The sequence below is a fragment of the Hydra viridissima genome, unplaced genomic scaffold, assembly GCF_058129835.1.
Source record: "Hydra viridissima isolate aposymbiotic clone 2 unplaced genomic scaffold, HvirCarnegie_v1 scaffold_10, whole genome shotgun sequence".
Taxonomy (NCBI): Eukaryota; Metazoa; Cnidaria; class Hydrozoa; order Anthoathecata; family Hydridae; genus Hydra; species Hydra viridissima.
This window is the reverse complement of record NW_028324309.1, coordinates 11,835,001-11,858,462: the sequence shown is the minus strand read 5'-3', so window position 1 is coordinate 11,858,462 and position 23,462 is coordinate 11,835,001. Positions and strand designations below refer to the sequence as shown.

Below are 23,462 nucleotides of genomic sequence, written 5' to 3'. Positions count from 1 at the left end.
TGAGCGTAAGAGTCAAAGCTGAACTTTTTGTCTCCGTCTTTGAACCAACACACCCAATGAAACCCATCTGTGCTCGAATCACCCGTGTTGACAATTCCACATTCTTTTTTTCTTGGCTTTTTTGGCAACGCGTCTCTGACAAAAACTCCTCGAAAGTTTTTTATTTTTAGTTTTTTTGCTGCTTCCATCAACTGAATAGTGGATAAAGCCTCGTTTGGTGAAACAATTCCCTCCACATTTATTTTTTTGTTTCTCATTTTTTATTTTGTTATTTTTTTTAAATCTTTCAGATCCGTGAAAAATTCTTCATTTTTGTCACTTACCTTTTTGTCTCTGCGATTATACCTCTGCACTCTTCGATCAACATTTTTGACTTACCTGAAATTTCTTTGTTTTCCTCGATTATCTTTCTGCACTCTGCGATCAACCTTTTTGCCTCTGTCATTGGTTCTGCTTCTACCTCTACACCGTGTTCTTCCTCTGGCTCATGTTCTACCTCTGTCATTGGTTCTGCTTCTACCTCTACACCGTGTTCTTCCTCTGGCTCATGTTCTACCTCTGTCTCTGCCGATTTTTTCAACTTGTAGTGCCCATAAGCCAACGTGTGTATTCCATCTTCCAAAATGAACCTTTTGTCATCGTTAGAGCTGAGTGCGACTTTGTTGATTTCTTCGGTGTAGACATCGTGATGATGAGATCGTAAGACGTTCATTTTTCTGAGCTGATTTTCTTTTGTCATTAAGCAATCTTTATAATCTTGATGAGTGATGTGCTTTTCAACCACACATTTCTGAATTCCTTTGCATTTTTTGTGTTCTTTTTTTTCATTAAAGACCTCATAAGAGTAGAGCTTAGGACGAAGCCCAACAAACTCTTTAATTTGCTTACCACCTGTTTCATCCTTAAACTTACCGATAACCTTTTTATTTTTAAACCCAACGTCAAATGCAAAGTTTTGAACGGCAGGATGATCTTTAGGAAAGTCGCTCGTGTCAAACTTGCTTTCAACGCCATCAGCAATGTCTTTGTAAAAGTCTTCCGTTTCTATTTCATAAAAGAGCGAGTCAGTATCAGTCATGAGTAATTTCAGCTTATCCCCGTATTTAGGTTTCATGTAGTCGTAGTGATGTTCATACATGAGTGTTTTGCTGATGTCAAGGATGCTCATTCCCAAGAAAACAGGTTTGTCGTAAAAAACAACTGCCTTTTCCATGTGAACCGCGATTAAGTTTTCATCAAAAATGGTGTTTCGTTTATATTTAATTTTTTTAGATAATTTTATAGCTTCTTTTCTCGTGGTAACGAGTCTAACATCAACGCGTTTTAGAATATTCTCCATGGTTTTCCCAAAGACAGAGTTGTTCATGAGTTTGAAAAATTCTTTATCAGATTCGTTTGTAGCTTCTTTTCTCTTATCGGTGTTGAGATCAATGTACTTTTTCATGAAAGGTTCTTCTTCAAAGGTGATACCTCGATGAATTTTAGTAGTGATCAACCCCATTCGTTCATAGAGTTTTAGGTTTTCATGGTGAATGACATATTTTTCCTTGTTGTTTAAATTGGGAACTAACTTTTCCACTTTTCCAACGAGCATTCTTTCAGGAGCTAAAGGGTAATCATTGATTAAATCGTGAAGACTTTCAGGATAATCTAAATCGACTTCGAGAATGCAAGGCATGGATTTCCAATTTAAAAGTTCATCCTCAGTCATCCAACTAAATCCTCTAACTGGAAGAGGTTTGCTCATAGCATATCCATAAAGATTATTGGCGTCTAAATATTGAAGAAACTTCGAAGGTTCTGAAGGTTTATAATCATCACTCATGTATTTGTTGTTAGCAGTTCCATGTCGATTGGAGATCATGCAGATTCCACCGCGTATTCCTTTTCGAATCATGTTGAGCATATCAATATCGGTTATAAGATCTATTACAACTTCAGTTTTCTTTAACATAGCATCCCAAGCCAAACCAGGAGAGGTGTAATACCAAGCAGGATCAAGACTGTAATGTTTCATACAAGTGTCTCTAAAAGTTTCAAAGACATCTGCCAGTATTAGCACATCCGACACGTTGTACAAATCGTGATAATCTCTGAACGTTTTGCATTGAAACGTGTTCCAAACCTTTTGCGCATGCGCGTATTCTTCATCGCTTATTCCCTCGTGTCTAAGTTTTGAGAAAAACGATTCTTTTGGAGGTAATTGCGTTTCTTGAAATTTATCGAATCCGTCCACCCAATCGTAAGGGTACACACCTTTTTTACAAAGCAAATTAAATTTTTCACCTTCAAAATGTAATGAAAGGCTTTTAAACTGCTCTGGCTTTAAATTTTTAGACAAAGTATCCAAACTGGAGGAAAGGAATTTAAAGCTGTCGATGAACCTCAATTCAATTTTTTTGTTTTTTGGTTTTCCATCTTTCCCAATGTACTCTCCCACTTTGATTTTTTTCGAGAAGCTGATATATTTTTCTTCATTGTTGGGTATACAGGTGATCTTTCCACCTAATTTCTTGATGAACAAATGAGTGTCGTAACCAGACAAATTATGAAAGACAACAGGAATGAATTTTGGAAGTTGAAATTTTTTATTGCATTCGTCGTGAGCCGCTCCAAGATATTTTCCAGTAAAATGACAGTGATCGCGTACTTTGTCGTCTTTGAGTTTTTTATTGCAAATGTGACAAACTGTTGCGGATTTGAAATTATTTTTGTCCTCTTTTGTAAAAACCATCTTTTTTTTCTCGATTTTTCCAAAAAGTTCTTTTATTGCGCTTTCCAAATTTTCAACAAAAAATTGAGCCACGTCTTGGTTCTCGTTTGACGATACGGAAATGACTGGATCGTGCTCTAAAACGGTTTCATCAAAACATTTGATGTAATAGGAAAAGGAATTTGGAATGTGTCTTTGAAACTTTTTTGTGTAAGACTGGTTTGAGTTGGGAACGCACGAGTCTATCGGCTTGATAAAGCTTTCAAAGTCAGCATATACGATAAATGGAACCCTCATTGACTTTCCGATGCCTTTAAACTGTAGAGTTGAACCCTTTCTAGGAAGTTCAATTCTCATTGGCGCGTTTTTATAACAATCTTCTCGATGATTTTGAAGCTTTTCTTCTTGATCATAACATTGAAGACACCTTCTACAAAAATGTTGTTTTCTTTTACCTTTTGTTGCTGAGGAGCCTGCAAATCGACTGAAACTATTAATGAGACAGTAATGTTCTGTGTCTTTGTTTTTAATATACAGCAAATCAACATTATGCTTTCGATCGAGAAAGTCAGATATTTTCAAAGGGTTGGGTTTTTCATTTTCATACTCAAAAACGTTGATACTAATGTCTGGATTATTTTTTTCAAACTTGCTAATATTATGGTAATTCACAGGAAACTCCATCCCATCCCAATTCAGCTTTTTCGACTTTTCAATCAAGTCTTCATCAATTCTTTCGTTGTTTTTATTTTTCAGATTCAGCGCTCTGGTAACTGACCATTTAAAGCATTGATTGTCGTTGTTTTTCATGTTGATGATTGCCTTTTTGTCTTTTAGATCGTCAGTCAGCTCAATGTGGGATCCACCGCTGAGAGGTGTGTATTCGATAAAGTTTATATCCATTCTTAAAATCTTAGATAGGATGCTATTAGAACCTAAAGCATTGTATTTGACACTATTTTCCAAGACTTTTTCTTCCATTTCGCTCATTAACTCTCTTACATCTGTAGCTGCTAGAATAATTTCCGAGCTGGATGAAAAGCTTGCTTCACGAGTCACTTCTTCACCAGTCATCATGCTTACAGATTTCATTTTGCATGTTAAAATAATTCTTACTTTTGTATTCCTTTCTCCTTCCATGGTTTGAATGGCAGACTCTCTTACCAAATTAAAAAAGGATGCAATGTCTTGATATTGAGAAGAAGGCTCGTAAGAATATAACCTAGCAGTACTACCCAACGCGTTTTCAGTCAACTTGAATTTTATTTTATAAGGCTTTGGCAAGGGCTTTTTATACACTGTTTTTAATACAAGTGATTTGATAGACTGTATCTTTTTATCGATTTGTTCCACTGATTCTCTTACCTTCTCCTTGACTATTTCAGGAACGTAGGGTTCTATCCATTCTTTAATATCATTAAACTTAGTTTTAACATACGACGCTACACTTTTTGCAGCTGCCTTCAGACTTGGAATAAATGAAGGTCTCGGTGGAATGACTGGTTTTGGTCTTATGACAGGTGTTAAATCTGAAACCGGTTCATCAAGGATGTGTTTTTGCAAATGAATTGGTTTAGGAGCAATAGGAGGCTTTACCACAGGTCTCGGTGGAATGATTGCTGGTTTCGGAGCAATAGGAGGTTTTACCACAGGTCTTGAAGGTTGCAAAGTCATTATAAGCTCACCTTTTCTCATTTTAGAATACCCTCTTATTTTTTGATCTTTAGCGATTTCTCGCAATTCTTTCAACGTTTTGTTTTCCATTTTTAATATATCAAGAAATTTATTTAACTCAAAATCATTTTTCTAATATTTTTTTATTTCTTTTCAATTCTCTGAAAAAGAATTGAAAAAATTTTTTAAATCCGCACGCGGATTCATGGAAATTCTCACTGACTTTTTCTTTCTAGCTTTTCCGAATTTAAAATTTCAATCTTTATTCCATCTTCCACTTTTCCATTTCGACGTTCTAAATATCTCCATCCATGTCCTGTCTTTTTCATTGCTTTGTAAAGGGATTTGTATTCAATCACTTCCCCGGTTTCCATATTGGTTGTTTTCACAGACACAGGTTTATTTCGAATTGAAGCAAGCCTCTCGTATTTTGGATCGATCGGTTTTTTTTCCGTTTTCTCATTTTTCATTTTTATTTCTTTTTTTGGTCGACCCACTGCTCTGTGTTCTTTTACACCTTTCAAAAGCGAATCTTTACTTATTAGATTATTATCAATCGCAATCATCATCAAAGGTAACAATTTGTTTGAGGTTAATGTGATTCCATTTTCCATAAGCAAATTTTTCAGATAATTTTTTGTATATCTCATGTTTTAGTTTTAAAAAGAAAAAAATTTATTTAAATCATTTTTGTTAAGAATCTCATGACGGTCTTTTAAACCTAATAAACAACGTTCATGCTGGTTCCGTTGGATTCGAAAGTGATCAATCTGTCTGAAATGATCACTGCAAAAATAACGGTGTTTTCTGGTACTGCTGTTCGAAATTTGAGGTTGAGCACCAATTCTGCCGTTTCAGAAACAACTCTTTCTTTTTGCTTGCTAATGTCTACAAAAAACAACGGATACAAATTTTTATATTCAAGCAGAGTCAAACCAGATTGACAAACAAGTTCGTTTGTACCGTAATATTTATCGTCAAAAGAGAACGCGTCAGAATGAGCCATGGTAATTCTCTTTTCTCCAAAATTCAAATCGTAATCGTAATATGGATATTTTATTCCATTGACGGTTACGAAAAAATTGCTGACATCACAATGGTTGAAAATGGCTGGATTTAAAATTTGACTGGAATTCTTGTTTGTTTGAAGCCCAAACACGATATATCTCGGAACGCTTTTGTCTACGATTCTTCCAAGAGTCCAAGTAAATTCTGTAAGACCAGCAGGAACGACCTGTCTTTCGACTCTGTTTGACTTATAAGCTACTGGGATTTTAATTTTACTTGCCATTAATTTCAAGAATTCTGATTTATTCGAAACATCCAACTCTATTCTAGGCATAAAAAGTCTGAATTTTTTAAGGTCGATCATTCCTGCGGCAACAGTCTCAGCTCTGTAAATGGCGTCGTCGTAATCTTTTTTTGCAAATTTAATGACGTGTCTGAATCCATAAACAACTTTGTCGTAAGTTTCGCAAAAACCAAAAATGTGTTTTAATGGTATCTTGAACGAAAATGCGCCAATGGATGTCGTGTCTGCAAACAAGTGGTCTCGTCTCATAACAAATCCTGAATTTCCGGTGACGGTTGAAGTGTCTTTATACCACATTTGCTTCAATCCATCTGCAAGCTGAAAACTAAAAGGGTATTTCAACAATCCGAGCATGGTTGTTCCTTGACCTGGATACATGACCTTTTCCACTTGTTGCCCTTCTAAATCATAGGTGACATAGCTAAACAAATACATGATGGCGTTGTTTACCAGAGCAATGTTGTCTGCTGCTGTGTATGCTGTTCCATCCGCTTTTTTGAGAACCCCTTCAACAAGTATGTAAGCCTCAGACGGAACTGTATGCACAGATTGACAATCAATTTCAAAATTGATCGATCCTGAAGAATTTAAATCGAGGACTGTTGGGTGGTACTCGAAAAAGTTGATTTTTTCAATTCCAGTGTCATACTCTGGCATTTCATCAACTCTTAATCTATCGGTGTTTATCATTTTTAAAATGAGAAAAAAAAATTTATGTCATTTTTGATTTGTTAAAAAAATCAAAGATTTTTCCATGGACATGAAGGGTTTAAAAAAATCAAAGATTTTTCCATGGACATGAAGGGTTTAAAAAAATCAAAGATTTTTCCATGGACATGAAGGGTTTAAAAAAATCAAGCAATCAAAAGCCCGCTCCCCATTTTAACGAGATCTTGGATTCTAGCCGCGTTCTTTTTCGTCATTTTCTTTTTCACTTGAATGGAAGAACCAAGCATTTTTTTATACAGCTCTTCCATTGGATTAATCCAATGATCAGTCTTTACCTCTTCGTTTACATTCGTGGTTAGTATTTGGTTTGGATTCACTGTTCCTGTCTTGGCGTAAACTTTTTCAAGCGCTTTTTTTCCTTTGTCGATGGCAACGTCTTTAGCAGTGGATATAGCTGAAGAGGCTAATTCTTTTCCAGCTGATTTGGCGGCTGTGATTGCTTCTCTTCCAATTTCGCTTGCGGCTGCTTTTCTCAATAAATGAAGAGACGATCGTGAAGCGTTTGAAGCTGCCATTCTCCTCAAAAAATTTTTAATCGCGTCCATGATTCCTCCACCTCCAACAACGTTCTTTTTAAAATATCTTCTGTTGTTCACAATGAGCATTTTTTAAAATGAGAAAATATTTTTTTAAATCCTTTGGATTCATGGAAATTCACAAGTGAATCCGTTCTCACGACTCGATGTATTTTTGAATCGCTCTGTATTCTTCTTTGTTTATTTCCCCCTGTCTCAAAAGCTCATCACAAATGGCAACGGCTTCGTTTCTCGATGCTATATTTCCAGAATGTACTGCGGCGATGCTCAAGTTAAGTCTTTGCGCAAGCACATTCAGATCACTCGGAAGAAAGATCACTCCTCGACCTTTTTTTCCACTCTTTTTTGTGTAATTTTTTTTCCAAATTTCTGAAACAATCGTTCCCCACTTTTCACCTCTCGAAGATTTTGGCACGGTTGACCTCCCTTCTTTCTCCATTGCATGAGTGTTAATAAGTATATCTTCATAATTTTTCATGTCCTCGTCTGACACCTTTGTTTTATCAGGCTTGGATCTTGTGATCAACTCCCAAAGACCTGACGTCCCCTCGTACTTTTCTCCATCAATAGTAACGTCGTTATTGTCGATAAAAATTTCTTTGTCTCCAATAAACATTTTTCCGTGTTCTTTTGTGTGAATTCCAAACACTCTGTCTGATGAATTTTTTTTGGCAGCGTAAGTGTATAAATATTTCTTTGCAATATCTCCAACATTCATTTTTCCAAAAGTTTTATCACTTTTTAGACTTTCAAAAGACGGCTTGCTTTCTGGATAAGTCAAAGCAAGTGGAGTGTTTTCAACCTCTCTGTATGTGATGCTTTTTAGTTCGTTTTTTATATTTTCATTGCTCTCAATCAGAGGTTTAAAAAACTTGCTCAAATCAGTCTGATAATTTGCATCTGAAATGCTGGTGTTGAGACTCTCATTGTAAAGCTTTTCTCTATTAGTTTTATATTCTCTCAAAATCTCATCTCGCTTTTCAGGATCTTGTATTCTAAAAAAAGACATTTTTAGAATACGTAGAAAAAAACTTAAAACAAAAACTCGATTGCGTTTACGATTACGTTTACGATTTCTTTTTGATTCTTTAATTTTTCTTAAATCCGCGTGCGGATCCATGGAAAATTATGATGATTTTTTAAACAGGTTGTTGAATGCTTTTATCGCGTCTTCTCTTCCTTTTTGGATCAACGACTCTTTAGTCAATTCGTCAATGACGCTTTTTGTCTTGGTTCGGATTTCTTCACTCATGACTTTGAATTTTTGAAGCTCGCTGAGAATGAGTTCGTACTCGGAATCACTCACAAATCCATCCATAAGAGATTTTGAAATGTGGTCACTAATCGTATTCAATTTTGACTCGGAAAGAACTTTCAATTTTTCATGCTTTTCAGCCTTTATCATCATTTTTTTGTTCTGATGATTTCCGAAAATGGATAAAGCTCCCAATACAACAGCAACCCCTTCACACGCAATCGAAACTGGAGTAGCAACAACGGTTGATAAAAGTGCAATCCCTGTAACCCCTAAACCAATGCATACCGTTTGCAATCCGTCGTCGGTGAAACGAATTATTTTTGCCGCTCGATGGTATTTTTTACTCAAAGCCATTCGTTTCACTTTTTCATCCTCTATTTCTTTTTGGATCTCACTGATTTTTTGAAGTCGATATAAATGCCCTCCATCTGATGGTGCCGTTGGAAGAACTGGATAAATTTTTTCAGTGTTTTTGATTATCTCCATCTTTTTAACAAAGACACATTTTTTTTAATTCGAATCGATGTAGTTTATTTTACAAAGCTTTTCACCTTTTTTAACGGTGACTTCCTGGTTGTTATAATTGTGTATGGTCATAACTATGTCATCCACAGACTCGGAAAAAATAGCATCGTTTTTGAAATAATTCAATTGGTTGCTTATTTTATCCATCAAAGTGACGACAGCAATTCCTTTTTCTAATTGTAAACCTACAGACAACGATATCTGCTTGTGAGATACAGGAAGAAATTTAATGTCTTGTTGAGCAAAAATCTCGTGCTGTCTGTTGGTGTTGAAATAGGTGGGATAATCCAACTTTTTCTTTGTTACAATAATGTTTTTCGTATTTTTTCGTTCCAACTCTTTGATTCTATCCTCTAAATGACTCAGTTGGAAATTAAAATTGTGAATCTCTACTGAGGCGCTGTTTTTAAGCAACTTGTGTGGGGCATGCATTTTTTAATATGAAAATAAAATGTTTTAAGTCGTTTTATTTTCAGTTTTTTGTGCTTTTACATTTCCTCGTCTAATTCTTTTACCTCTAAATCCAAGTCTTCACACATCATGATGCTATGAGACAAAGATGCATTTTTCACGATGACTGCCTCGACCAGTTTAACTTGAATAGACACAATCGAAGGACCAATATACACCCCCTCAATTCTAAGTCCTCCAATAGCGTAACATCGTTGGTTGATAAAATCATATCCAGAAGAGTTGACCAAATTTTTATTACTACGTTCTCCTTTGACTCCATTTTTTATATCAAGAGCTGTTTTCCTTCTATGAAATGTAGAAGTAATGAATATTTCGTCTTCATTTTTAAATTCGCTTGCGGATTCATGGAAATTTTTAGATCTTTTAGTAATATACATTTTAGCATAAAACACTGGCGCTGCTTCAGGATGATCAGGCTTATATTTTAAAATACTCAATTCGTCTGAATTAATTTGCTTTTTTCTTCCTCCTTTTTTAAGTTTGGCTGACAATTTATCTACTTCACCTCTAATAAACAAAGTAATCTTTTCCATTGTACTAATAAAATTTGCTTCTTCTTCAGTTTTACCCTTTTTAGCATCAAAGCAAACAAAGGACATGGAATACCCAGTCAATTTTTGTGTTGTCGGATCTTTATTCTCACACACACCATACGAAAATAATATAGGTGTTCGTAATACAAGAGGACCATCTCCACTTGGATAAGAATATTTTACTGGTACTTTTTGATAGACTACTGGTTTTGTCGCTGCGTAAATTTCTCCAACTGATAATTTGCTCTCATCAAAATTTCCAATTGTAATAAAATTCATTTCTTTTCTATATACAAGATTTTTATTTAACTCAAAATAAAAATTTTTTCACTTCTTTATTATCCTAACCTTTTGACTAAGGAATTAACTTTATCATCATTTGAATTATTTCACTCATTTTACGACAGCAAAACTTCAAGTTATTCTTGGTTGTTCTCAATTTCATATTTTCTCTATTCCAACGATATTCATCTTTTACTTCTAAATAATCATCAACCAATTTTACTTCTAAATAATTCATCTTTTTAAGGATATCATTCATATCATCTAAATTCTCTGCTTCATACATACTACAACGTAATTCATTCAACAACAATTGATACCTAGACATGAACATATGCAAATCATTATCTCTCATGCGCTTATACATAGCAATTTCAGACACATTTATTAATTCAATCATCGCATTCATTTCTTTTCTATATACAAGATTTTATTTAACTCAAAATCAAAAATTTTTTTCTTGCCATACAAAACGACTATTTTTGCAAACGTATCAATTCTTCATTATCCACCCACGAGTTGAATGAATCTGGATATCCTTTCCATTTGACTAAAGATCTGTTCTTTTGCTTTCGAATGACTTTTTCAATTCTAAATATGTCTTGATTGGTCTTTTGCATTTCTTGTTCATAAAACGTACCTTTAATTTCTTCACCGTTAGCATCAGCGATTTTATACGTGGTTGGATTCGTATGCTGAACTTTTGACACGGTAAAAACCTCTTCAGTCCATCTCGGTGTATACCCCTTTTCAAAATGAGACTTCTTTTTTACGATCCTCACTTTGTCTCCCATTGAAAATTTTGGTTCTGCTCTTTCTGTTTGCGTCTTTCCATTCAGGTTCATCCAAACCCTATATTTATTCTTTTTATCCCTGGCTTCCACTGGTGTCATTTTAATGGAAGAGTGTTTTGTGTGGTTGTAGTTATCAACCATTTCATCTAATACGTCAATGTATTTATTGGTATTGTTGGATGAAAAATATTTAAACATTCTCTCTTTCATCGTTCTATTCCATCGCTCGACAACAGAACTTTTTTCCTCGTTTTCAGTGGAGTATAATTGCACGCCTAGAGCTTGTACATGCTTGTTATAAAACTCTTTACCTTTATCCACCCACATCTTTGTACACCTTCTCTCCTCAAATATTTTGCTTAGAGCGTTAGCTACATCAACTCCAGTTTTACTCTTTAACGGAACAATCCATCCATACTTTGAAAACACGTCGATCACCATGAGCAAATATTTTACCCCGTTGTTGAATTTTGAAAACGATTGCATGTCAACCAAATCTGCAGCCCATATTTCATCCATGTCGTTCACAAACACTTTTCTTCTTTTAAAATGATGAATGACTGGTTTATGAAGCTCGTTTGCAAGCTGATCCGTCCATTTCAGGTTCTCCGGTGCTTTTTTTTTAGATTCGCTTGCGAATCCATGGAAAATCTTTGATTTTTTAGACCTAATCCGAATTTAGCTTTTGCTTTGATGATGGGAGTGATCAGTTTTCTTTCGTTTATCTCTTTTTGAGTTGGGTTTGGAATGGAGTTCATTTCTTCAAGCATCATTTGATCTGCCAAATTTCTGCTTTGAACGTCGTTTAAATATTTATAAGCTAAATCGTGATGGTATGCTGCATTGTCCACTCGATCTACCGGTTTGCTCCACTCTTGATACATGTCTGTGGATGTGAGTCTTTTGTCCAAGTTTGTGCCAGGTCCTGCAAAATTCATTCCTGGAATGTGCATTTCTCCTGGAAATTTTGCCCATGGAAGCTTTATTTTTTTTGAAAAATTGTTAATCGTTTCCACCAAGTCTCCTCCTTTTGTCGTATGCGAAGATGATCCTTTGAGTGCATGTGAAGAAACAAACTTACATTTGGTCGTTCCGCAAACGTTACAAGCCCCTTTAACCATATGCCTGTTGTTTTTTGTGATTTCGTTTCTCAAATGATTCGTTTCTGTTTTCCTTTTGCATTTAACACAATACATTTTATTTAAAAAAAAATATTTTTAAACTAAAAATGGAAGTGTCTGATTTGTCATGGAATATTGGAAAAATCAAAAGAAACAACAACAAGCTTTTACCGAGAAGCATTCGAGGAATCATCGTTGGGAAATCCGGATGTGGAAAAACAACGTTGCTTCTCAATTTATTGCTCAGGCCTGGATGGTTGGATTATAACCATTTGCAAGTTTTTGGAAAATCTCTTTTCCAACCCGAGTACAAAATACTAAAAAGTTCGTTCGAAAAAAAATTACCAAAAAAAATAATTCTCGACTTGTTCAAGGTACAAACCGAAATTGAAAAATTGAAACTAGATCCTGAATGTGTTATCAAAGATCTTTCAAAAAACTTTTCCGAAACCGAGGATATGGAGTGTGAATTTTTTGAAACGGCTGACGATGTGCCTAATCCTGAAGATCTTGATTCATCCAAAAACAATTTAATGATCTTTGACGATTTGCAATTGACCAAACAAAACAAATGTGAAAAATATTACCTCCAAGGAAGACACTCTAACGTCGACTGCTTTTACCTCGCTCAAAATTATTTCATGCTCCCAAGACAAACGATCAGAGAAAATTCTAACTTTATTTGCTTGTTTCCTCAAGACTTACAAAACGTTGGTCGCATTTATCGAGATCATGTATCTACCGATATGAAAATAGAAGATTTTAAAGCCTTTTGCAATCATTGCTGGTCTGAACCTCACGGATTTGCGGTGATTGATTTGTCGTCAAAAAAAGACAATGGAAAATATCGAAGCGGATTTGACACTTTTTATTTTCCAAAAGAAGCCATTTAAAAAATGTTACATAATAAAAAATGTCAAGCATAATCATCGACGTGGATGGAAATTCCAACGTAATCATAACAGAATTTTTAGACAAAATCGTTTTTGACAAAGGAAAAACTTATGAAATGGCTTTTTTTGGGCTTGAGACGTACAACAGCTTTCCAAACATCATCAGCAAAAACAATTCTTTCCGGTATAGCATGAACAATGGAGTTCATTGGGAAAACGTCGTCATTCCAGACGGTAGCTACGACATCAAAGACATCAACAATTATTTACAAAAGACTGTCTCAAACACAATAAAAAATTATGCGTCTCAAAGCTCCAGCTACGTCACAGCAAATAAAATCAGCTACTCTCCCGATAACATAAAAATAGAAGCCAATTTAAACACTTTAAAATCAAGCATCACACTTGGAATGAATTATTTGATGGATTTGAACGTGGATAACAGCATCGCCCCACTTTTAGGATTTACAAAAAGACAATTGGACTCCAATTCAACATACGAGTCTGACGATATTGTTAGAATTTCAAGCATCAACACGATCAGAATCCTCAACAACGTCATCGGGTCTGCTTACGTCAACGGAACCCCACTCAATTGCATCTACTCTTTTTATCCAGCTGTTGGTCCTGGTTTTAAAATCATCGAAAGACCCACTCATTTGACTTTCCTCCCTGTTAAGGTTCCAGAAATTTCTACAATGATCACTCGCGTTGTTGATCAAAATGGAAATTTGGTTGATTTTCGTGGAGAGGACATTACAATCCGTTATCTCATTCGAGAAGTGAAATAAATATTTTTTCTCACATTTAAAAATGAGCAAATATGTTAGTGTTAAATTAAATGTGTCTCAGGGACAGATTGAAAAAATAAAAAAATCAATGATAGCAGGTAAACCTGTGAGCATCCGTATTTCAAAAGATGATTTTAATGGAAACGACGTTTTACTTGTAACACAAAATCAACATCGAAAACTTTTGGATGCTCTCCATCGAGGAGTTGGAGTCACCATTAAAATGAGCAAAACCCAATTGGAGCATAACGCAAATGTGAAAGGAGGATTTATTGGAGCTCTTCTACCTTTATTAGGTATGTTGGGTAGTACACTTGCAACAAGAGTAGTTCCAGCTCTTGCCACCGGATTGTTAGCAGGCGTAGGATCTTCTGCAGGTTCTGCTATGGTTGATAAAATTGCAGGAAGAGGTATCGTTTATTTGAAAAAGAATGGAAATGGAATGAAAATGGGAACGCACAGAGGAAACGGATTATTTTTAACACCCTGGCCTAAAGGAGGATCATTCAAAGACGGAGTTTACGTTAAAAGCGGAAGAGGATATGAATCTATCGGAGCTGGTTTGCTTCTCGGACCAAACTCACCCTTTAATAGCATTCCCTTTTTAGGTGCTATTCTATGAATAAACTCTTGTAAATTGTACAAAGAAAAAAAACTTTTTAAAATGATATAAATAAATTTTTTCTTGCTATAAAAAATGACATACTCCTTTAAATATTTTGATAAAAGATCAAACAGCTACCATACATACAGCTCCGAAAATTATGATCAATATATCAGAAAACGTATTCATCTTGATAAAGATTCCAAAGCAGTTTGTATAGAGTTTAAAGCATATCTACGGTATAAAAAATTGTTAAAAGAAATAGAAAAATTAAATGAACTAAAAAAAGGTAAAATAGAGTCGTGGAAATATGATCAGATGCGCATAATGAGAATTGAAGAAAAAGAACAAAATTTAAATTATCAAAAACAAATGCTAGCAAGACATTATAAATATATAATTAAAAAACCTGCCCCGTCTGAACTCTTAGATTCACATTAAAAACTATTTTATATATTTTCAGATATATAAAATTTACATCTTCACAATATATACGTCACTATCGTTTACTGTAGAATAGAAAAATACGATGATCAACACAAAAACAACATGCACAAAGAATTAGAGAAACGCGAAGAGAAAAATATAAACATCTTTTTCCATACTTGAACTACAAAGAATAAATTAAGTCATTCATAACCTTTTTTTCATTATGTCATCTCATTATGAAAATCCACAAAAATGGAAATACGCAAAAATACCCATGAGCATGCGCAAAAAATACCCATGAGCATGCGCAAAAAATACCCATGAGCATGCGCAAAAATGCCCATGAGCATGCGCAAAAATACCCATGAGCATGCGCAAAAAATGCCCATGAGCATGCGCAAAAATGCCCATGAGCCAGAACCCGCAAATTGTAGTAGTCATGACACATCTTTTTTGCGGTATTTTTGCCACAATGATAAAAAATAGTAAAAGATATAAAATATAGATAATAAAAAATATAACCCAATCCTGTAATTAAAATACTTAAAAGATTAAAAATATAAACCGAAATAAAACAGGTTGCTAAACATAACAATGAAAGTGGCTAAAAAAATATGAATCCATTATACAAAAAAAAATCCTTTTATGTGCGTATCTCTATAAAGTAATTATTTACAACTCCAAATATATCGAGTTATCTCTAGCAAAGAAATCCATCTCTTTCTCTCCTGAGGATCATTTGGAAATTGGTAAATTGAGATTTCTGTTTTAGTTAAATGATTTTCGGATAGATAATGGTTATATTTACGAATTGTCGGGGGCTTACGTAAAGCTGAGCTTGATTGAATTAGAGGTGGCTTTGATGAGATGTTTTGTTTGATAATAATTGTTGGTGTAGAATTTTTGAAACAGCTCAATATTAAACGTTTACTTCTTTTCAAATATTTATCTTCAAAATGATTGATGCATTCTTCAATCTTTCGCTTACAACTTCTTCTGCAACTTGCAACGCAACACTTTTTCGGTATTGCGAAACAAATTATACTTAACATTTAAATAAAATATGTAATTTATATCTAAATATTGTTAAATTTGTTTATTTGCAAATTTTGAAATCTTATTTAACATTTTCGGACAAATTTTTTCGGCCAACTAATTTTTTGCCTTCAAGGAAACAAATCCGGCCGTGTTAAGTTGTAAGCCACGGTAACACCTTGCTTCACCTCACAGTCACGTGCGTGCAGGGATTTTTATTGTTTTAATTATGTATTTGTTATATATTTCATCAAAGTTAGGGAGTTCTTACATAATTTAGAACCAATGCCCACGCAAAAATACATACATAATACAAAAATACATTTTGCATGTTGAAATACTTTTTGGGATCGAGCGAACTCGACTGCTGCGTGTTAGGGTATACTAATGCTAACTCTTTTTTTGAGAAAATTAAAATGTTTTCAGATAAATTACATGGCTCGATGTCTAGGAAAAATACACAGCATCCTTCACAATCATCACTCATCCTTTACCCCTCTCCGCCGCATATAACCTAAACTTTTTTTTTCTTCTTCATGCTAATTGCGGCACGACTGGATAGAGACAACGAATAAAAATATATATTTACATAGTTTCTATGGTATCATTTATACCATAAAGATTCAAGTCAAGTCAAAGAAAATCATAATTGATTGTTAGCATGGAGATGTTTATAAATGATAGATTTGTTAAAAAGGCTCTTCAAATATAAAACTCTTTAAAAATTTGATAAAGAACTGCTTATTCCTATTCTTTTATTTTATCATACTTTTTCGAATTTTTATAATTAATATCTTATGTATGTGTATAGATATGTAGATATATATGTATACATATGTTTAGACACACATGTATGTATGTATGTATGTATGTATGTATGTATGTATGTATGTATGTATGTATGTATGTATGTATGTATGTATGTATGTATGTATGTATGTATGTATGTATGTATGTATGTATGTATGTATGTATGTATGTATGTATGTATGTATGTATGTATGTATGTATGTATGTATGTATGCATGTATGTGTGCATGTATGTATGCATATATATATATATATATATATATATATATATATATATATATATATATATATATATATATATATATATATATATATATATATATATATATATATGTATATATGGACATTCATATGCATATATACTTGCATATATGCATTCATGTAAGTTTATGTACTATAAAAATTCTAATTATATGTACTAATTTACAACGTATGATTATATAAAGCAATAGTAATAATAATGATAATAGTAATAATAATAATAATAATAATAGTAACAACAACAATAATAATAATAATAATAATAATAATAATAATAATAATAATAATAATAATAATAATAATAATAATAATAATAATAATAATAATAATAATAATAATAATAATAATAATAATAATAATGTTCTTAGTATATACATTGATATTATTTGTTAAAGCAATATTGGAATGAGTTCTGATAAACAAAAAAATATTGGTGGTATAGAGGAAGTGAGAGCATATATGGACAACAAAAAAATACCACAGCTTTTTGAGGTTCTTTTCTATTTACTTTTTTAAAGCTAATTTTGATGATTTAAAAAAGAAGTTGCTAAAAAGAGTTATGATACATTTGATAGATGTAAAGTGCTATTAATATATTTCCTGAAATTTCATAAGTTTTGGGTAGTTTACTTATTAACAAAGTAAATTTCCTTTTCTTATACTTTTAAATTCATATTTTTTTTTAGATAATTGAAAAACAAGTAATATTTATTTAAAGATTTTAAGTTGTATTAGAAAGTTTTTGAAATGATTTTTCAAGTTTAAAATTTTACAGTAAAATGGTACTTTTAATCTCCTGATGTAATTATTTACTAATTAATTTTATTCATAGAGCATGATGACTGCTTTGATGTACAAAAAACCACCTGATCATATAAAGTTTCTTACTGAGTGTCTTGTGAAGGCTAAGGATGATCCCTTTATAAAATGGCATTCCTTTTGTGAACCTCTTCCCCCAATTGTTAAAAGAAATACTGAAGTCAGATCTGAATCTACTTTACCAGTTACTATTGGTAATACCCCCCTTAAAAAAGTAGAAAGTCCTCTGCCTCCAATTACTTCTCAGCAAAAGAAGCAAAGTTTAGTTATTAAGCATAAACTAAGTTTTGAAGAAAATTCTTCTGATCTTTGGTATTCGGAATATACCAGTCGTCAAATTGATGTTTCTGGAATCATAGAAAAACCAGTGATATTTGTTTTGGGTATTTGATTTTTTTTTTTTTTACAGTTTTATATTTTATGCTTTGATTACTTATTACAATTGAGTGATGTCTTATTGTAATTGTTTTTATGGAATTAAGTTTTTTTACTTTTTTTACTTTTTAATCTTTTTCAGCTATATATATCTCTATGTATTTATTCAAATTTAGGTGGACCAGGTAGTGGAAAAGGTACCCAATGTGCAAAGTTGTCTGAAAAATATGATTTTAAGCATTTATCTGCTGGTGATTTACTTCGGAAAGAAGTTGAGAAAGGCAGTTATATCGGACAGAAAATTAATGCTATAATGAATGAAGGGCAACTTGTACCAGAAGTATTGCTTATTGTTAAAATTATCTAATTATAAATTATAGTAATGATTTAAATTGAATTTAGGGTTTTAATTTATAGTTTTTTAATACATTTTTGCTTTAGGATGTAACTATATGTTTGCTAAAGGAAGCTATGGTTGAGAATTCAAAATGCTCAGGTTATCTAATTGATGGATTTCCAAGAGAAATACAGCAAGGCAATAAGTTTGAAAGGATGGTAACCAGGACTTTTTAAAATTGAGAAAATTTTTATTGAAATAAATTTCCTCATCTTTTTACTATCATTTTCTAAATGAAACTTTATATTTGACAGGTCTGTTTGGCTAAAATGGTTCTTTACTTTGATTGCAAAGACAATATTCTTGTTGAAAGGTTGTTATCTCGTGGGGCAACAAGTGGTCGATTAGATGATAATGAAACCACAATTAAAAAAAGGTTATCGCTATTTCATGACAAAACTGAACCTGTTATTAAGCACTATGAAGATATTGTAGAAAAGGTGCAGAGGCTTTCATATAATGTCATTTTATGTTTAATTATTGTTTTTAATTAAAAATTAAATTAATAAAATAACTTTTTCATAGATTTGTGCAGATAGTACCATTGAAGAGGTTTTTACCAATTCATGCAAAGCAGTTGATTACAGAATATTTAACAAGTTTGAAGTTAAAAAACCTGTTATCTTTGTTTTAGGTAAACTGTTTTTGTTTTTTTCCTTTTGAAAATGATTATTGATTTAAAAAAATGTGTATGAAATCTAATGAGTTAAGAAAAAGTATAATATTTTTGTTGTTAGGTGGTCCAGGTAGTGGAAAAAAAACCCAATGCTCCCTGCTCTCAAAAAGATTTAATCTGGCTCACTTTTCAGTTGGCAACCTCTTAAGAATGGAAGCTGAAAAAGAAACAGATGTTGGTGTAATGATAAAAAATATTATGAAAGAAGGCCAGCTAGTTCCTCAGGTAAATTTTTACCACTATAAGTTTTGACTTTTGTCAGCTGTGTTTTTTTTATCATAATTATTGTTGTTACAATTATAATTTTTAGGAAATCACAATTAACCTATTAAAAGAATCGATAAGAAAAGCGCAACAAGTAAATGGGTTCTTGATTGATGGTTTTCCTCGTGAATATGCTCAAGGCTTACAGTTTGAAATTGAAGTATGTCTTCTAAATATAACAACTATTAATAGTAACAATACTTATAAAGCATCATTAAAAGTCATAAAGCAAAAAGAAATTTGAATTTAAATATATAAATAAATATATGTGTGATATTTAATAAGCAGCCTGTATGTACATAATTCTATTATTACCATAATATTTTTTACCTTTCATAGGCATTTCTTTAACTTATAACAAATTTTTATACCAGTAGGTTTACCTGATAAAGTAAGCATATCTAATTACTTTATGAAATGAGAAATACTATACTATTTTTTTACATTAAAGTGAAAAAAATGTATTTGTATACAACATTAATGTAAGTAATAACTTTTGCAACATGTTTTTGCTTATAACAATGTAGAATATAAATTCATCTTAAAATCTCCTAAAACTTTAAGCATAATTATAGAGAAGTATGCCATATTTATGTCTGCCATTATTGTAGTAAGTATGTTGATAAAAGTATAGATATTTGCTATCTATTTTTTTTCTACAACATTTATTCTGAGATAACATAAAAAAGTCTCCCCGAACATTGGGAAGCTAATCAATAACTTTGGATTATATAAAGAAGTCAGTGTTTTTTGTTTTTTTATAAATAAAGACATTTACTGCCCTTGAAAAAATGCAAGAGAAATCTTATCATACTCTTTGCTGTTCACATCTGGTACTATTGATGAAGAATTGTGATTTGCCCACAACTATGATGTAACTAAAAAGAGGTTTTTTTTTATCTATGTAACTTTTTCACTTCTTGGCTTAAGTAAAAGATCACTATTATCTTGATGAAAGGAAGGTGTCAATGGATCTAGTACATGAGAGCTCAGCTGAGGAGTATCTGGTGGAACAGCAGCTAAAGAGTGGCTAGTGGAGACTCAAAATTCATTAACTTACTGTATAATCTAACTCTTAAGGATCAGAAAATGTTCCTTTGCCTTTCTACATCTCAGTGGTGATCAGTCATAAAGGAGAAGTTAGCTCATCTCAGTCATCTTCAATCATAAAGGAGAATTTAGCTCAAAATTCATAGAGTTTGGAAAAATTCTCCTTTATGAGTGAGAATTTATATAAACTCTATGAGTTTTTAGAATATCTGACCGCTTCATTCCCCATTAAGAGCTGATTCTCAAAATTTGGATTTGTCTGGACAAACATCATGAATTGGGTGGGCTAAAAGATGAAGTGGTTAATTATCTATAAAACTCTTTAAAACTCTGATGAGTAGGTAAACATTTTGAAAATTAAAATGTTAAATGCATAAATAAACAAATCAATAAATATATAAGTTGCAACTGTACAAAAGTTATAGTAAGTTTTGTATGAAATGGACTCAACAGTAAATATGCATAATACTAAAATTAAAATCTTAATGTGTTTTCAGTTATCCCATAAGAAAAAGATGATATCTTGGAAAGATTGGCAAATTAAAATACAACTCATTTGTTATGAAAAATACAACTCATTTGTTATGAAAGCACAATGTATTTCACTTTTATTTTGAACTTTTTTATAAAAGTTAAAGCATTAAAAGAGAGAGACTGATTTAATTGCCAAGTGTCCTCATTTTTATAAAATGTTATTAGTTAATACCAGCCAAAAGATAGCGTTTAAAGTTTAAGTACAAAAAAAATAATTGATTTTTGTAGTAAAAGAACTATGAATAACTAAAAGAAACCCATTTTTTGGTGGTTTTTTATTTTATTTTTTAGTGGATTGTTTTTTTGAATGCCAATCCTGGTTAATTTTTATTTTCTATACAATTGTTGTTGCTAATATAGGAAAACATTTTTTAGAGTTTCCCAGATTGTCATGAAATTTAAAAAACAGTAAAAAAAAGTGCATCACCACTTCTCATAACTTCTAAATTTTGTACAGCAGCATGGTTATCAATAAAAAAAAACTTGTAAATTACATCAATAAAATAATCTGTCCATTAAATCAGGAATGTTTTTTTGAAAATTTTGTATACTAAACAGCTGTCACTTACAAATCCTGAGCATAAAGTGAAACTTTAACATCAACACCAGTTAACTACTTTAAAGTTCAGATATATTAGTATGCAATATCTCTCATCATGGAAAAATACAAAAGCAACAAGAAATATAAGCTTAAAACCAAAAGTTGTATATATTATTTTATATGCACATGACTTGAATACTATTGTACTGATATAGTTTATCTTTCAATATTAGGTGTGTCCAAGCTCTCTTATTTTATATTATGACTGCAATGATGAAATATTGACGGAAAGAGTTTTTTCTCGAGGACAGCAGAAGGGTAAAGTTGTTGATAATGCAGAGTCAGTAAAAAAACGTTTACAATTATTTCATACAAAGACAACCCCATTGTTGGTAGAGTTTAAAGAAAAAGTCCAAATTGTAAATAATTTCCTTATTTTTGATAGTAAATTTGAGTAAATAATAATTATTGTATACATATATAGATTTATATTTGTTAAAAAAACTTTCATTAAATTTAAAATTATAATTATAGATTGACTCCACTAAATCTATTGAGGAAGTTTTTATTGAGTCATGTCGCTTTGTATCAAGTTTGTTGGAAGGTAAAACTACTTATTTTTTTCCATTTAGAGATCTTTTTTTACTGTTATAACCTAGAAAAAGTTCATGACAGTGTCATGTTAATCATATAATACAGTATATTTTCATTTAATACAGTGTATTTTTCCAGGAACACCTGCTATCTTCAATACTAAGTTGTCTCATTCTCAAAAATTTCAAAATGTTGTGGAAGAAGAAGTTCTGGTGCCCTCAAATGAACAGATTATAGAAGGTACTTCTCAGAGGAGCCATCTCTTCAAAGGAGAGTTTAAAGACAAAATTGTTATATGTGTCATTGGTAAGAATTTTATCTTTCTTAATATTTTATGTTTGACCATTTGATTTGCCTGTTTGTTAATTAAAGAGTCAATAATTGTTTTAAAAGAAATCTTACTATAGATAAAATTTAGGTGGGCCTGGAAGTGGAAAAAAAAAACTCTGTGAAAAAATTGCACAAAAATTTGGATACTCTCACATTCCTGTTGGAGAACTGTTAAGAAATGAAGTAATGTCAGGGAGCAGCAGAGGTATCATGCTGAATGAAGTAATGAAAGCAAAAGAACTTGTTTCTCAGGTGAATGGTTAGGATTCAACATATTTTTTTATTGCAAAATTTTGCTGTTTTTGTTTTTGATAAACCTTTTTTTAATGAGTATTTGTAAATTTAAAGGCTGTACTTATTGACCTACTTGGAGAAGCAATGCTGAGAACCAATGGAAACTCTATTTTGATTAGTGGATTTCCAAGGGAGGTTCAACAAGCCATTCAGTTTGAAGAAGAGGTTTTTATTTTCTTGTTTTTTGTATTGTCTTAAATAATTTGTTAGACTTAAATATTATTCAGACTTAAAATCTTTTCCGCTGTGACTGTTTAATTGAATGCATCTGATTATAGTTACATACACATGAATAATGTTGCACATATCTGATCACATTTGAATCATTTAAATAAATTTTCAGTTTTTTAAGTTTATACATTACTGAGATTTCTTTTTTAAGCAGAGTTTTTGGAGTTTTTTCCCAAATGATTTATTTTGTAGCAAAGTTACCGTGGTGTGACCTAACAAAGTCCTATGCTTTAAAAAAGTCCAAATTTAAGAAATGACAAATTTTGTATGCATAAAATAAACATTTAGAGAAAAAAATTTAGTTATTTTATTTAACTAGATATTTAGTTTAAACAACTAAGTTATTTTCGGCAAATGTTTCTTTTATATATACAAAATTTGTCATTTCTTAAATTAGGACTTTCTTAAAGAATAGGACTTTGGTAGGTTAGACCACGATATATTCCTTTTTTTTGGCACATAGAATTTATGTTTAATAGGGTTTTTTTTCCTTTTTTATTTTCAAGCAGTTTTCAATAAAAGACATGCTTTTAAATTGCACTTAATAGCATTTTTAACTGAGTTGTTTGTTAAAATTCCATAT

The 23,462-nt window shown here is 32.0% G+C and overlaps 2 protein-coding genes across 2 annotated transcripts in view; one reads left to right on the top strand and one right to left on the bottom strand.

Annotated features, from left to right (window-relative positions):
* Positions 1 to 7,100: 7,100 nt before the first annotated feature.
* Positions 7,101 to 7,973, bottom strand: LOC149883135 (uncharacterized). Its single transcript, XM_090101018.1, has one exon. The coding sequence runs from the start codon at positions 7,971 to 7,973 to the stop codon at positions 7,101 to 7,103; it is 873 nt and encodes a 290-aa protein (XP_089957144.1).
* Positions 7,974 to 17,133: 9,160 nt separating this feature from the next.
* LOC145180877 (adenylate kinase isoenzyme 5-like) overlaps positions 17,134 to 23,462 on the top strand; it is a 15,289-nt gene continuing 8,960 nt past the window's right edge. The window contains exons 1-13 of the mRNA XM_090099704.1: positions 17,134 to 17,266; positions 17,607 to 17,976; positions 18,145 to 18,308; positions 18,410 to 18,523; positions 18,620 to 18,805; positions 18,891 to 18,999; positions 19,103 to 19,266; positions 19,352 to 19,465; positions 21,664 to 21,849; positions 21,965 to 22,034; positions 22,163 to 22,330; positions 22,443 to 22,606; positions 22,703 to 22,813. Coding sequence (XP_089955830.1) covers positions 17,180 to 17,266; positions 17,607 to 17,976; positions 18,145 to 18,308; positions 18,410 to 18,523; positions 18,620 to 18,805; positions 18,891 to 18,999; positions 19,103 to 19,266; positions 19,352 to 19,465; positions 21,664 to 21,849; positions 21,965 to 22,034; positions 22,163 to 22,330; positions 22,443 to 22,606; positions 22,703 to 22,813 — 2,007 coding nt within the window. The 5' untranslated portion in view covers positions 17,134 to 17,179. The remainder of the gene's footprint in view (positions 17,267 to 17,606; positions 17,977 to 18,144; positions 18,309 to 18,409; positions 18,524 to 18,619; positions 18,806 to 18,890; positions 19,000 to 19,102; positions 19,267 to 19,351; positions 19,466 to 21,663; positions 21,850 to 21,964; positions 22,035 to 22,162; positions 22,331 to 22,442; positions 22,607 to 22,702; positions 22,814 to 23,462) is intronic.